Here is a 15,122-nt window from a genome sequence, read left to right on the forward strand (position 1 = left end):
TCAATCCGTTCATGTTTAGTAGGCCGCGAGCACGGTTGGTCACTAGCTTTTGCTGCTGATGGCAACGGAGGCGCACGTGTTGTTGTCTTGTCGACGGGCGGGCCGGCACGGGAGGAGGTAGGCACGGGCCGTGGGAGTTCTCCCGGCCCCAGCGGCTAGTCCTCACAGGCTCGCAGCCCACTATAATTCTAGCATGCGAGATTAGTTAAGGCCCACGGGAGGGGGGGAGGCATGTGTGGGCTGCCATGTGACTCTGGCCCTGCTGCCTGATCGAATCTCGGTCCTACGGGCCAACCCAACCGGTCACTACTTCTTTCGTTCAATTCCAACATAGCTTTGTTGAGTCAAATTTTTAGAGTTTGGTCAAGTTTGTGAAAAAGCTTTGGGCAAGCTGCTGTCCGAGAAGCCGACTTTCGCAGCGGGTCTGGCGCATTCGCTGGGTAGGATCTGGTGCCCTCTCCGTGGCGTTGAGTGCAAGGATCTAGGTGAGAATTTGTTTCTATTCACCTTTCATCAACCGGCCGGAAAAGGACGTGCCCTGGAGGACGGCCCCTGGAACTTTGAAAATGATCTGATTGTTATGGAAGACTTTGTGGCAAGCAAGATGATTGGTGAGTATGAATTCACACATGTGCCTATTTGGATCCGGGTGATAGGTATACCGTTGGGTTCGATGAGTAGACAGACGGGGGAGATGTTCGGGGATGAGGTTGGTGAAACTATTGATGTTGATGTTGGGGAGGATGATCACACTATTGGTCGTATCCTGAGTATCAAGGTGAAGCTGGACATTAGGAAACCACTCATGAGGGGTGTAACTATCAAAGGAGAAGATGATGTGCAGGCTGAAGACCAGATGACTGTAGAGGGAAAGAAGAAGAAGAAGAAGAAGAAGAAGAAGAAAGATGATCGCTGGTGTGCCTTCACTTATGAGTACCTCCCTGAGTTCTGCTATACGTGTGGTGTTTTTGGCCATAAGAATGTGTCATGTGTGAAGAAACTGCAGCGGGGGGAGAATCAGCAATTTGGAAATTGGCTTCGGTTTACACCAGATCGAAAGCATAGTAACAGAGGTGATCGGTTTTCATGGAATGAGGGGAGGAACACGGGTGCGCCGAGATATACTCCACCTGGCCGCATGAATGGCTCGGGGAGTGACAGCTCGAATTGGAGGAGAGATAAATATGCTTTGCATGGGAATGGACAGGGAAGCACCGCTGCAGTTGTTCCACTGAAGCTGACTGGGGGGAGTGCTAATACTTTGGTTTCAACACAAAAGGAAAGTGCTAAAAAACACTTATTTAATGATGGTGTGGAAAAGGAGCCTGGGGAAAGGAATGAGAGTGCCTCGGTGCTTGCTGGTGGGGAAAAGGTAGCTGGGGATGTGTTTAGTACCATGCAGCCCATGCAAGAAAAAGAAGGAGACGTGGATGATGGCTCGGTAGACACTGGGAAAGAACAGGTGCCGTTGGGAGATGCTAAAAAGAAGATTGGTACATATAAGAAAAAGCAGTGTCAGGAGCAATCGCAGAACAATCCTGGGAAGGTTGGAGGAAGTTCTAGTAATAAAAGAGCTCGAGCTGATGAGTTTGATCTAGGGGGTGATGCAAAGAAAAAGAAAACGGATGTTGTGATGTGTGAGGTGGAGAACACACCAAGTGACGCAGGGCTGCAGGAACAGCTCCGCGTGGATCAATGAAGATCATCGCTTGGAACTGCCAAGGGTTGGGGAACATGCCGGCAGTTCGAGGTCTTCTGGAATTACAGAAGAAGGAGGATCCCGACATCCTTTTCTTGTCCGAAACGAAATTGGATAGGAGGAGGATGGAAAAGTTCTGGAATATGCTTGGTTTGCAGGGAATGCTAGTTCGTGACTGTGAAGGGAGGAGTGGAGGGGTTGCTCTCTTTTGGCGGCGGAGTGTGGATGTTTCATTGAGATGGTTGGGAAGAGGGCACATCGATGTTGAGGTAACTGAAGAAGATGGTTTCAAGTGGAGACTCACAGGTGTTTATGGCAACCCGCACGCGCGAGACAAGAAACTTACTTGGCGTCTTCTCCATACGCTTCACCAACAAACTGCATCCCTTGGGTGTGCATTGGTGATTTTAATGAGATCTTGTTCGCTCATGAAAAACAGGGAGGGGCGGCTCGGCCCCAATCTTGTATGGATATGTTTAGGGATGCTCTTACGTTTTGTGGTTTGAAGGACTTTGGTTTTGATGGAGATGTTTTGACTTGGCATAATAATAATAATCATGTTGATGGGTATATCCAGGAGAGACTAGACCGCGTGGTTGCGAATATGGCTTGGTGTACTCGTTTTGCCGACTACCGTGTGCGTAACATTGATCCGGAGCACTCGGATCATAGACCTGTTGTTCTCACGATGTAGGAGAGGGGTCGGCGAATGTGCAGTTCTTCAGGACATCACGTAAAGCGTTTTGAAGCACGGTGGCTACGGGAGGAGGATTGTGAATCAATCGTACAGAATGCCTAGGCAGTCTCAGAGACTCGGGGACAGACGTCCGCCAGCCAGGCTGCGGTCTATCTCACAGGATCTGCACCAGTGGAGCCGTAATGTTTTAGGTGACCTCTCCAAGAGAATAAATAAGTTGAAGGCCGAGTTAGAGGAGTGCAGAAGGAATGATATCTCAGCTAGGTCTATCCAGCGGGAACACGTCTTGCGGTTTAAGCTTGATCGTTTGAAAGACCAACATGATCTGCTTTGGAGGCAACGTGCACACGTCCATTGGCTAGAGAAGGGAGATAGAAACACTGCACTTTTCCACCGTGCAGCCTCTGAACGGAAGAAGCACAACAAAATTAAAAAATTGAAAACTGATGCTAGTGTGGAGGTGGAGGGGGAAGATGGCTTGAAGGTCGTCGTTTCTAATTATTTCTTTGACTTGTTTACCCCTGTAGCAGGTTTGGAGCTTAACCAGGCGATTGACTATATTGTTCCAAAGGTGTCTGAAGACATGAACTTGCTCCTTATGCCCCCTTCTCTACGGAGGATGTGAGGAAGGTGCTGGACAGCATTGGCGACCTTAAAGCCCCTGGATCTGACGGGATGCCTGCGATTTTTTATAAACGTTTCTGGGGTACTATTGGTGAGACCATCGTGCATGAGGTTTTACATGTATTGCAGGGGGGGGCGAGTTACCAGAGGGATGGAATGAGACAATTGTTGTGCTTATCTCGAAGGTTCAGAACCCAGAACGAATGAAGGATCTACGCCCTATTAGTCTCTCCAATGTGGTGTATAAACTTGTCTTGAAGGTGTTGGCTAACAGGCTCAAGTGCATTTTGGGTGAGTTAATATCTGAGAATCAGAGTGCTTTTGTGCCGGGACGTTTGATCTCGGATAATACTATTTTGGCATATGAGATGACACACTATATGAAAAGGAAAAGATCGGGTACAGCTTATGCCGCTTTAAAACTTGATATGAGCAATTGAATGGAATTTCTTACAGGGAGTTATGAGAAGAATGGGCTTTTGTGATGATTTTGTCAATCTGATTATGAAGTGTGTCACAACTGTCAGCTACCGTTTCCGTGTCAACGGTGACCTGACTGATCAGCTTTTCTCGGGTCGTGGGCTTCGTCAGGGCGATCCTATATCTCCGTATCTATTTCTTCTGTGTGCGGAGGCACTGTCGGCAATGCTGGTGAATGCTGAAGTGACAGGTAGCACTAACGGTATTCGACTGTGCAATGAAGCTCCAGCTGTTAACCATCTCCTCTTTGCCGATGATTCACTGTTGCTGCTCGAAGCTAAGGAGGAGTCGGCCCAGGCCATCAACGCCATATTGCAGATGTATGAGCAAGGATCGGGCCAAGTTATAAACAGAGACAAGTCTTCGATTTTGTTCAGCACGAACTGCCCGAGACATGTCCGGAATAACATCATGCAGATTTTGGGCCTCCGTGCTGAAACTGAGGGGGGGCAATACCTTGGATTGCCGACCTATTTCGGTCGCTCAAAAGCTGAGTGTTTCGGATATATAAAAGAGCGTGTTTGGAAGCGGATTCAGGGTTGGAAGGAGAGGAGTTTGTCGAGAGCAGGGAAAGAGATTATGATAAAAGCCGTTGCTCAAGCGATACCTACCTATGCCATGTCTTGCTTTGATTTAACAAAAGGATTGTGTGATGACATTAGTCAATTGGTGTGTCGATATTGGTGGGACCAGGATGACGATGAACACAAAATGCATTGGGTTGGCTGGGAGAAACTTAAATTGCCAAAGCATGAAGGGGGTGTGGGGTTTAGAGACCTGCATTCTTTTAACATGGCGCTTTTAGCTAAGCAGGCTTGGCGCCTCCTCCAGGCACCAGAGTCCCTTTGTGCAAGAGCGTTGCGGGCAAAATACTTCCCTCTTGGGAACATCATTGAAGCTGAACCACTGCCTGGCATGAGTTACATTTGGAGAAGCATCTTAAAGGGTGTTAACTTGGTGAGAGATGGTATCATTTTTCGGTGGGAAATGGTGAGCATATTAATATTTGGTTGGACTCGTGGATTCCTAATGGCTTATCGCGCCGGATTAGAGGCCAGAAGGGGAACTGCCTTCTTAATCAGGTTGTGGAGCTGATCGATCCGGCCACATGTACTTGGGACGAGGGCCTAATCCGGGACACTTTGCCGGAAGATGATGCTGAGATTGTTTTGAAAATCCCCGTCTATGAAGATACTGAAGATTTTCCTGCTTGGCATTTTAATACACGTGGGATCTTTTCAGTTAAGTCTGCATATAAAGTCCATTTGTATGGTCGGTTGAGAGCAGATCGAGCTTCTTCTTCTCTGGATGGTGATGAGCTGTGGAAACCCAAAGTGTGGAAGGGGCTGTGGAGTCTGAATTGTCCACCGAAGACAAAACATTTCCTATGGAGGTTCAGCTTGAATTCTCATCCACTTCGAATGAATATTGCAAGAAGAGGGGTGGACCTTGACACCCGATGCGTTGTCTGTCATAAGTTTTTGAGGATGGTAATCACCTGTTCTTCCAGTGCAAACATGTGAAAGTTAGGTGGCGTGCTATGCAGCTTGAGGAAATTCATCTACAACCGAATGCTTGTGTTAATTCGATGGACGTGGTGGACTGCATCTTGAAGTTGAATAGGGAGGAGGCTGGGCTCGCAATGGCGTTCTTGTGGTGTTGGTGGACTGAGAGAAATAAATCAAATCGTGGTGAAGTGATGGCCTCCGTTGAGGAGTTTCAATTTAATGTGCATCATCATGCTACTGAATGGAACAATGTTCTTCTGAAGGAAAAGCAACCGGCTATGTGTATGTCTCAATCCTGGCATCTTCCACCTGATGATTTTGTGAAGATAAATTGTGATGGAGCTTTCCAGGCTGCTGCGGGCTGTGGGGGCTGGGGATGTATAACCAGAGACAGTTACGGGGATATCTGCTTTGCTGCAGCTGGTCGACTTGTTAGGACAGCTGATGCTCTGCAGGCTGAAACTGAAGCGGTCATCCGCACGAGTTTATACGCCGAGCAAATGGGTATGGGCAGGATTATCATTGAGACTGATTGCCAAAACCTCAAGTGTGCGCTCCCCACCGCCGACCACGATGCGGGTCCTCTTGGTGCTATGTTCAGAGAAGCGAAGTTTATTCTCCGGACTACGTTTATTGATTTTAAGGTACTTTATGTTCCTAGAGTTTGTAATAAACCAGCGCATGTACTGGCTGCGATGGGATCGCGTAGTGCTACCTTTTGTGTGGCTTTATAACTTACCTCCTGATGTATCCCGTCTGGTGACCAGCGATTTAGCCGCGTCTGCGAGTTAATAGGAATGTCCGCGCTCCTCTAAAAAAAGTTTGTGAAAAAAAATTACGATTCTAGATTAGTTTTATGAAATCCACATGATCTATTTTTACCGAAAGTCAATATTTTGAAAGTCTTAACGTCAATGCACTCTACAGATACCTAAAACTTGACTAAGTTTATAATATCGAAATATTACATGAACTTAACTAACTACTTTAAAATTGTAGATGTTGACAGTTTTTTTATAGATGTGATCAAACTTTATTTTTTTCACTTAAGCCAAAGTTGACCGTCTTATACTCACTTCGTCTGAAAATAAATGAATTGGATTTGTATAGATTGTTATACAAATCAAAGTCATTTATTTCCGAATGGATCGCGTATTCAGGAAGAGAGAGAATAGTTGAGAAAGATTGTATAAATAACTAATTCTTCCGTCCAACAAAAAATGTCTCAAGTTTGTCAAAATTTGAATGTATCTAGACATGACTTAGTGTATAAATGCATTCAAATTTAGTCAAAATTGAAACTTGGATGGAGGAATATATTCTTTTACCACAGTTGTATAAATAAAGTGTAATCTATATACGTGGGTTTTATTAATTAACAAAGTGCAAACCGGAGAAAAAGAGCATCGCCCTGATTGTATTTCCGTGGGCAAATCCCGTGTGTAAAGCTCCGGTTCCTGGAGAAAAATCCTCCGAACCCACCTCGCTCGTTTCTAGAAAGAACCATCACCTCCAGGCTCCAGCCGAGCCCAGCAGCAGCCATGTTCTCCGATCCCAGCGCCTCGTGCCTTCCGCCCAGCTCCGCGACGTGTCCACTCCTCTGATGGCAGTCCACGCGGCCTACATGGACGCCATGGCGAACGGCGCCGCCGAGTCATCCGCCGAGTCGCCGCCGCCGGCGGCGGATTCTCCGGTGGCCGCCAGCAGGGCCAAAGGCCGCGGGCTGCGTCGGTGGCGCCGCATCAAGCGAGAGCACTACAAGGAAGCGTCCCCTCCTACTGGTGGCGGCGCGGCTGACGACGACGACGCGTCGCAGCTCCACAAGCGCCGGCTGCCCCTCGGCGCCGACGCGCCGCCCAAGGGGAAGCACGAGCACGTGGCGGCTCACGTCGAGGGGGAGAGCTCCGCCGCCTCCGTCGAGTCCCGCTTCGTCCCGCTGGTCCCGGCCCCGGCGCCGGCGAAGCTGGACCCGGATCTCGCCACCGCCGGCTTCTCGGTCGGCGCGGGCGGCGCGGACTCCGACAACAGCGAGGACCGGAGCAGCAAGTCGTCCACCGCCACCAGCGCCCCGCGCCACGACTTCACGCCCTCCCGCCGCGCCCCTGCCGCCTGGCCCGCCTCCCTGCACGGCAAGAATCACCGCGCCATGCGCGCCCGAGCAAACCGGCTGCGTGTTTACCCTGCCGAGGCCGACAACTCGCCGTCCAGCGTTGATTCTGACCGCCGCAGCTCTAATGCCTTCAATGGCCGGAGACCAGGTGTCGGCAATGGCATTCACAAGGTTCTTTCCGATGGTGACGACCACAGTGATGAAGGGCAGCCGAACTTGGAGGTGCGATCGATGGCTCGAGGTTACTGCAAGCAGAATGATGAGAGTAGTGTGGTAGGGAGATTGGTCCGGAGAAGTGGCTATTCTGTTGATGCTGATGTTGAGGACACATTTGATGAGGGGAGTGTTGGGAAGGGTGAGAACGGATTAGGGATGAATTCCGGTGCTGATCCATATGCCGAATCCGTTTTGTTACTTCAGAGAACGCAGGAAGCTCTTGAGGATGGTATAGTTGAATTCTCACCCTGTTTATCTTAATTCACTAACCATTTATTAAGAGAAATATGATGCCATGCCAATTATATGCATAAACCAATGTTTTTTGCTGGCTCATTTTATCTTACGAAATTCCGTAAGAAGTTTAAGATCAAACTGCTATATGTGTCCTGATGCTTCCGCAATATAAGTCATGGTCCGGTTATTGTAGTTTTTTCTGCATGGTGTTGTTCATTTGGTTATCTGGAAAGGAATAAACTGTAGATGCATTATGCTGTTCAGTTACTAATGAAATGTTTGTATAAATAATGCTGCTAGGGAAATTGTGTTACTTCTGAGTTTTCTCAGATATTTGATTTATCTATTTAACTCATAAATGTGGTTCATTCAATAGTGCAACCTAGAAACATTTTTTTCAATATTGAAATTCAAATTAGCTTAAACATAATTTATAAAGTGGTTAAGATTTCAATTATGGCTGCAGTGGTTAATTATGGTTGGCATGATCAGCCATAGGTATTGCTCACCCTGTTGATGTACTCTGACATTCAGTTTGCGTCGTGCAATAAATTATCACATATTTGATTTATCTATTTAACTCATAAATGTTGTTCATTCAATAGTGCAACCTAGGAACTTTTTGTTCTATATTGAAAGTCAAGTTAGCTTAAACATAATTTATAAAGTGGTTAAGATTCAATTATTGCTGCAGTGGTTAATTATTGTTGACATGATCAGTCATAGGTATTGTTCACCCTGTTTTTTTGTTTTTTTGTTGAGAATGTTACTTCTGAGTTACTTCTGAGTTGCTCCTTGTTCACCCTGTTGAAAATTCTGATGTACTGTGTCATTCAATATGCATCATGCAATAAATTATCAGTGGAGATATTGCTCCTTGTTCTATAAGCATAAATTAGTCGTCCGCTAACCATGCTTCGAACAACTGTTAATGGGCTTTTCTTGAAAAATCGTATTTTTCATTTCCGACTCCGTGTCACTGCATTGGTTTGTGCTGACACCATCAGTACGATCACAATATTATTTACCATTTTGATGTTTTTGATTAAAATTACCTCTGCAGAAGGGCTTCTATGTTTACCATTGTTCTTATGTTGCAGAGATTCAAAACTTTACAATGGTTGGGAAAGAATCAAATGATGATTTTGATGTACAAGATGATGGATGGAGCAACTCGATCGACCTCAACGAACCTGTTGAAGAAGCAAGTAAAAAGATAAGGGATCTTGAGTCCAGGATGGAAGATGCATCAGCACTGATCAAGGAAAAGGATTCAAGGATACTTGAACTGGAAGCTCTTAGCAGGACGCGGGCATGGAGAAGTGCAATACAGAGTACCAACCTGCTGTTCCAGCCTGATCTTGATCAACTGCTCCAGGAAAAGATGGAAGCAGAGATTCAGTGCATCATCCTGACAAGAGCTGCTCAAACCTGGACACCCCTGGCCAAGGATCAAACAGCTCTCTACGAAGAGCAGAAATCTCTGCTTGGCGATTACAAGCAGCTTCAACTCAAACTACAGCATGCGGAGAACCGAGCAACGATACTAGGAGAGACGGTTGAGAAGCTGGAGGTGCAATGCAAAGAGCTGTCCGCGAGTTCAGAAATCTTGCAGCTCCAATCTAGAGCAAGTACCGTGTCGCTGTTTTGTTTCATCCAGTCTATACTGCTGCTTATTGCCATAGGAACCTTTCTTGTCCGTCTCTTGTCGTCCTCGACCGAGGTTGTACCTACTTAAGCTTAGAAGAATATACCAGGTAATCCATGTGTAAACTTGCTTGTAAAAGTTTCCTCTTGAAATTCTGGCCTTTGAAAATTTTGTACCATAAACTCTATGTTTCTGGTTCTTCATAGACGTCAGAGTATCCATTATTTTCTGCGTAACTGAAATGCAACCTGTAAACTCGGTTGCTGGTTTTGACTTTTTATGAGAAGATATTAAGCAAGATCTAACGCCAAAACCAGCAATAAGGTTTAGACTGTTGCTGGTTTAGAAAAGAGATACTAGCATGCAAGAGTTCAGAGGCGTGTATGCGCAACAACATTGCAAAAGACAGGTTATCAGTTTGTTCGGCACAACTATGTGCTTTGGTTTCTTCAGAGTTCAGTGTAAGACCTACAGATATGTACATCCTTTCTACAACTAGCGATCTTGTTCTCACAGATCACCACCACTAGCTAATTCACAGAGCTGAGTCAAGGTACGAGTAGAACCGTCGCCGACTGTACTGGAGGAGGCTGCTATAGTTGCGATCGTGCAGACCGACAAAGAGAACCTCGGTGTCGGGACTGAAGGACATGCCGGCGATCTCGCCGAAGAAGTCCAGCTCCTGCTTCCTGCTGTACCCGCTCTGGACGTCGAAGACATGGATAAAATCTGCAGGCTCGGCCATTGCCAGGAACTTCCCGTCAGACGTGTAGCGGAGTGTCCTTATGGCTCCCATGTTGCCACCCAGAACAGCAACAGACTTGGAGAGGTTACGGGCGTCCCAGATCCGGCATGTCTTGTCCTGGTTACCGGTGGCGAATGTCCGGCCATCTGGGTTCCATGCTGACGCAAATGAATAGTCCAAATGGCCACGGAGTTCATGAACAGTCTGCGAGAAACAAATGAGCACTATAAGTTCATGTGAATTACGGCGTAGTTGTGCGGAATTCGATGACTGGATGGGCTGCGCTGCGCTCTACTTACTTTTCCCGAATTAGGATCAATAAGAAGACCATCAGGATTGTCCCCCACAACAGTAATGAGTTTACCGTCAGGGCTCAATGATGTGTGCTGCATGAAAGAAAACAAGGTCAGGTTAAACCATATGCTTTTTCCACTTCTGGAAAACCAGGATTCTTTGACCAAGTATTGATATTGACTTCAATACCATGATTTCATTAGGAAAACCTTTGATTAAGTATTGAGTGTTGACTTCAATACCAGGATTCATTAGGAAAACTCCAATACATAGTGCAGCGAATAAAACACTGAATATACACAAGGAAAGGATGAACTTGAGGCTTACATTCACAGCCCAATCAAAACGAAAATGGTTGCACATTTGAAATTTTTCCACATCGAAATCTCTAAGTCCACAATCATTGTTTGAAGCAAGGAAATGCAGAGAACCACTGCAAAAATAAATAAATCAGGTTGCGATTAATACATTCGCAATTCTCAACTTGTCAGAAACAAGAATTTTTCACATGGAAAATAAAGTACCTAGGTTTCTTAAATATCTCCAGAGCATTAGTGATGCCATTCTCATCATTTGTTGACTTGCAACAATAGCTTATTCCTTCACGGTCCAAAAACTGCATTCCTCAGACAATTAATTACATTGTAAGTGGCTGTAAATGTCAGGGATGGAACTGGAATAAGGATGCAAGCGGGATCCCACATATATCCTGCTTCTAAATCAATCTCTAAATTCACAAGCCAAATTCAATGCTTAGATTTGACTTCTGGATTTGGATATAGGCGGGATCCCGGTTGCATCCCTAAATGGGAGGTTAAAATTTAGATGGAATTACCTTGCAAATTATTTCTCCCTTAAACCCACCAGCGACGAGCAGATTATCCTTCACCGCCATTGTACTAACTTGAGTCTGGCCAAATCCCTCATAGAAATTCCCATGGTGCTTCTGTAGTCAAATTAAAAAATATAAGTATGCATTTTTTACGATAAAACCATCAAATATACAGGGATGAAAGTTCAAACAAACACTTGGAAGAGAAATATTCACCTCACTTGGTGCAACACGTCCTTGAAGATCAATGAGTTCATGCTTCTCGGAAGTCAGCGTCGACCAATGAAGCACAGAGAAGTATGACATAAGGTATACATCATGCCTTGTCGTTGCCCATACTAAATTTCTCAACTGCAGGAAGTGAGAGAGCAAACTTAAACTTGGTACGATTCAAGCAATTAATACTGTTTGAACATCTGATTGTTAAGTAGAACCATACAGACAAGAGATACAAAGGCCTGTAAGTTGTTGTACTTCTCCTATGGAATGAAGACAGATTGTACCCTACTAACTACTATAGGATTGCATCTACTCACAAAAGCAAGCAGTTGTGTATTCAAGAGAAATGTGTGGACCTCGCTAGTTGCCCTCTGTTTAGTAAACTTATTCATCAACATATTTTGGCTAAGCTGCCTTCCGTTTCTTTATTGATCTATTTTGGCATGCAGTCGAATTTGTTTAGTAAACTAAAGCTTCTCTTTACACATGTATTCTAAATATTGAACATGAGAAAACAACATATGTGACTAATTACTTTCTGGAGCGCTACAGAAAACAAATGACAAGCTTGGAAGAAAGAACACTGAACATACTATAGCAATTAGCATGTCTGAGAGAGAACCCATGCTTGCTTATCATGAACTGAGCAAGTGACCCAATGAAATTATGGCTACCAGCCCAGCAGTTATCACTCTCTCACCTGGAAATGAAGAATGCTCGGCTTCACCGATCTTGTGTTATGCTGAAACTCGTAGTAGAGTTGACCTTTCTTCACAGGTGTACATACCTACATTGATATGACCACATCAAAACCTCCCATACTAAACAGGATGAAAATACTCTGCCATTTTTTTTAATCTGAATCTGTAGCAATATCATACCTTCTCCCATGTTCTTCCGGAATCAGGTATGTTCTCAAAGTTCACATACTGCTCAAGTCTTGTCTGCCTGTACACGTCCCTTGTGAAGCTCAAACTTTCCCAGGGAATTCCCTGTATGTCCTTCCCTTTCTTCGCGTCCATCGCCGATGTATCCTCTGACTCCTTGCTAATCTACAAAAGACAAAATCAGCTTCCGTCAGACCGAAATAGAACCATTCTGAAACTGCATCCCCACTTCCCAGAAACTTGATAGCCCACAAATGCAGGTACCACAACAATTGAACTAATTTCTAGAACAGAATCTGCAGTTGACTACAATTTTTTTATCTGCAAAACAAAATTAGCTCAATCTAGACTACTTAATTAGCACAGCAGCATCAAGGTAAGCACATGGCGCACACCAATTGAACTCATAATCGAGCAGGGGAAACAAAATCAGCAACATTTAAGACGAGCCCCCATGGTTCCCTGAAGAACCGACTTACAGATTGGGAGTACTCGTCGTCCTCGTAGTCGGAGTCCCCCGCGAGGTCGGCCTCTTCAGGGTACACTCCGGCGAGCGCGCGGTCGTGCTGCGACGACATGGCCTACAAGAACACCAGGAAGAAGGTTAAAAAACAAATCTGAGCCAAAAATTTTGGGGAAACTTGGAGAATTCAGCTGCAAGAGCACCAACCTTGGTCGATTTTGACGTCCCGATGGAGGAATGGGCTTGGATCGCTGGCAACCGATGTTTCTGATCTGAGGTTTCTGCAAGACCGCTAAACTCACTACAGAACTCTGCAAGAGGAAACAAAGCCGCCTTGTTGTTGGCACTTAAATAACCAGTAGGCCACTCTCCGAGTGCACTTGAACCCTTCGTAAAACACGATATCTCATGACGACCAATACTCCTTCTGTCCCATAAAAATTGGCACAGATTTGAACTAGCGATTTGAACTAGCCGTGCCTTGTGGGATGGAGGGAGTACATTTCTCTTCATTTCAGTTCTAACTTTAACCACAAGGGCTTGGCTGCGAATAGAGATATCTGCAAGGTCCCCAATGTCTGACCAAGGCATGCTTATCCATCCACGGCTTCCACAGCGGGCAGATTGCGGCAGGGGACCCCCGGGTTGGCGCCAAATGTAACGCGGCCCCCGGAATTCATTCGGCTGCTGTTTTTCTTCTTCTCCCACTTTACTCCCGTGGCTCTGTTTTTCTTTTCTTTTTCGGGAGTTCGTTGAGACGTCAATTTTTGAGGATGAGATCATCTGTCAGATACTCAGATGTGTCCGGACGAGAAAAGAAAGGCCATCTGATGTGTAAAGGCCAGAAAAATATGATAAAGCGGTCTTGCAATAGTCCACATGCGTGCGTACATGCAAGACGAAAATTGAGTGGCAATCGAGGTTGTTTGTATCCCGTCGGTCTGACGTGAGGCTAGTCTTTATTTGTGCATGACATAGGATCGCCTCATGTATGTACAAAGAAGAGTAAGGTGGCTCAAGGGATTTTGTGCAAAAAAATAGAAATTCTAAGAGCCTCCTTAGATCGAAAGAATTTCAAAGTATTTTCATAGAATTATTAACTACTCCGATCTTAAATTCTAATAATTGTTTTAGTGCAAATTTGAACCAAAACAACGACAACAATTTAGAATCGGAGGGAGTAGGAATGTTTTCTATATACCTTTTTGCTTTAAATGAAGGATAAAATACCTAGGAGGTCCTAATTTTATTTAAAGATTTAAAAGTGCAAAGTTAGTCCCTAAACTCTTAAAATACACATTTAGGTTCTAATCCTTTTTAAATTGTTCATCACAAGTTCTAAATGTGTATCTTCACGTCTCATCGGTTGACAGGCCGTTTGACCAATGCCACATAGGTGTTCTTGTAGGCCACATGTCCGGTACCCTTAAAATGGTAAACTTCCAAAATAACCCATACTTATTTGTTCTTTCTCACACGTGGCCCCTCCCTTTGTCTGCTTGGCCCCCCTTCTGAACCCTAACCAGCAGCATCGATTTGGATGGACCCGTGACCTCGATGGTGATGAAGAGAGAGAAGAAGACTAGAACGGTGGTGGCCGAAGCAACAGCTCATCCTGCAATAGAGATCCCTCCATTTCATATTGTAATGTGGTTGCCGTGTGGAGGGAGTCGCCTCACTGGGTCATCTTGCCATATTGGCCCTCATAGTCCAGTGCCCACTGGTGCTGTCAAAGTGGCCCGCGGCTACCTTCGCCTCGTCGTCACCTCGGCTTCGCCGGTGAGGTGGAGAGGAGAAAGGAGAGGGAGGGGCTGCAAAATGGAAGAACCGAACATGTGGGAATTTCTAAAAGATGACAATCGACGTGGTAACCTGACGGGTGGGCCCAGACCTACATGGCGTTGGTCAAACGGTCACGTCACCCGATCAAACGAGTGCATGCACAATTAGGACATGTGATGAACAACTTAAAAATGGATGATGATCCAAAAGTGCATTTTCAAAGTTTAGGAAATCTTCTATCTTCTATATCTAAGCAGGAGAAACCCACTACTTGATTTCTCTTAATATGCAAGCATGCCACATCATCACATCATTAATTTGTTCACACCTATTTAGTGAGAAACTCATATTTTTTGCACATGCATGCATGCTACTTTTCATCAAGCTATCTCAACTAACTTAAGAATCTATAATTTATCATACAATTTCATTATACATTTTCACCAGATACTTTTTTCTTGCTCCTTTTCACTCATGTATGTTAACTAAAAATTTCCTCAAAACTCACGTATGTTAACTAAAAATTTCCGCAACAACGTGCGAGGCATCATCTAGTTCTATTAAAAGGTTAGACCTCTTTGAAATATATTCTATGTGTTTGTGACAACCATAGCTTACACTACTCTATGCAAAATTTATGCATTTTCTTGTGGTGTGCCCAAACAACTTTTCAAATGGTTC

At 45.1% G+C, this 15,122-nt stretch overlaps 2 protein-coding genes across 2 annotated transcripts; one reads left to right on the plus strand and one right to left on the minus strand.

Annotated features, from left to right (window-relative positions):
- The first annotated feature begins 6,465 nt into the window (after window positions 1–6,465).
- LOC100826355 (WPP domain-interacting protein 1) lies at window positions 6,466–9,443 on the plus strand. The gene is made up of 2 exons (XM_003572293.4): window positions 6,466–7,563; window positions 8,672–9,443. Exons 1-2 carry the CDS (start codon window positions 6,612–6,614, stop codon window positions 9,307–9,309), a joined length of 1,590 nt encoding a protein of 529 aa, XP_003572341.2. The 5' UTR covers window positions 6,466–6,611; the 3' UTR covers window positions 9,310–9,443.
- Window positions 9,444–9,599: 156 nt separating this feature from the next.
- On the minus strand, window positions 9,600–13,265 carry LOC100835750 (uncharacterized WD repeat-containing protein C2A9.03). The gene is made up of 10 exons (XM_003574662.4): window positions 12,867–13,265; window positions 12,676–12,777; window positions 12,191–12,361; window positions 12,010–12,096; window positions 11,307–11,441; window positions 11,094–11,204; window positions 10,783–10,874; window positions 10,586–10,691; window positions 10,264–10,350; window positions 9,600–10,168 (listed from the first exon to the last, which is right to left on the minus strand). The coding sequence occupies exons 1-10, from the start codon at window positions 13,248–13,250 to the stop codon at window positions 9,755–9,757; spliced, it is 1,689 nt and encodes a 562-aa protein (XP_003574710.2). The 5' UTR covers window positions 13,251–13,265; the 3' UTR covers window positions 9,600–9,754.
- Window positions 13,266–15,122: the final 1,857 nt, after the last annotated feature.

This window comes from Brachypodium distachyon, chromosome 3, assembly GCF_000005505.3.
Source record: "Brachypodium distachyon strain Bd21 chromosome 3, Brachypodium_distachyon_v3.0, whole genome shotgun sequence".
Lineage (NCBI taxonomy): Eukaryota > Viridiplantae > Streptophyta > Magnoliopsida > Poales > Poaceae > Brachypodium > Brachypodium distachyon.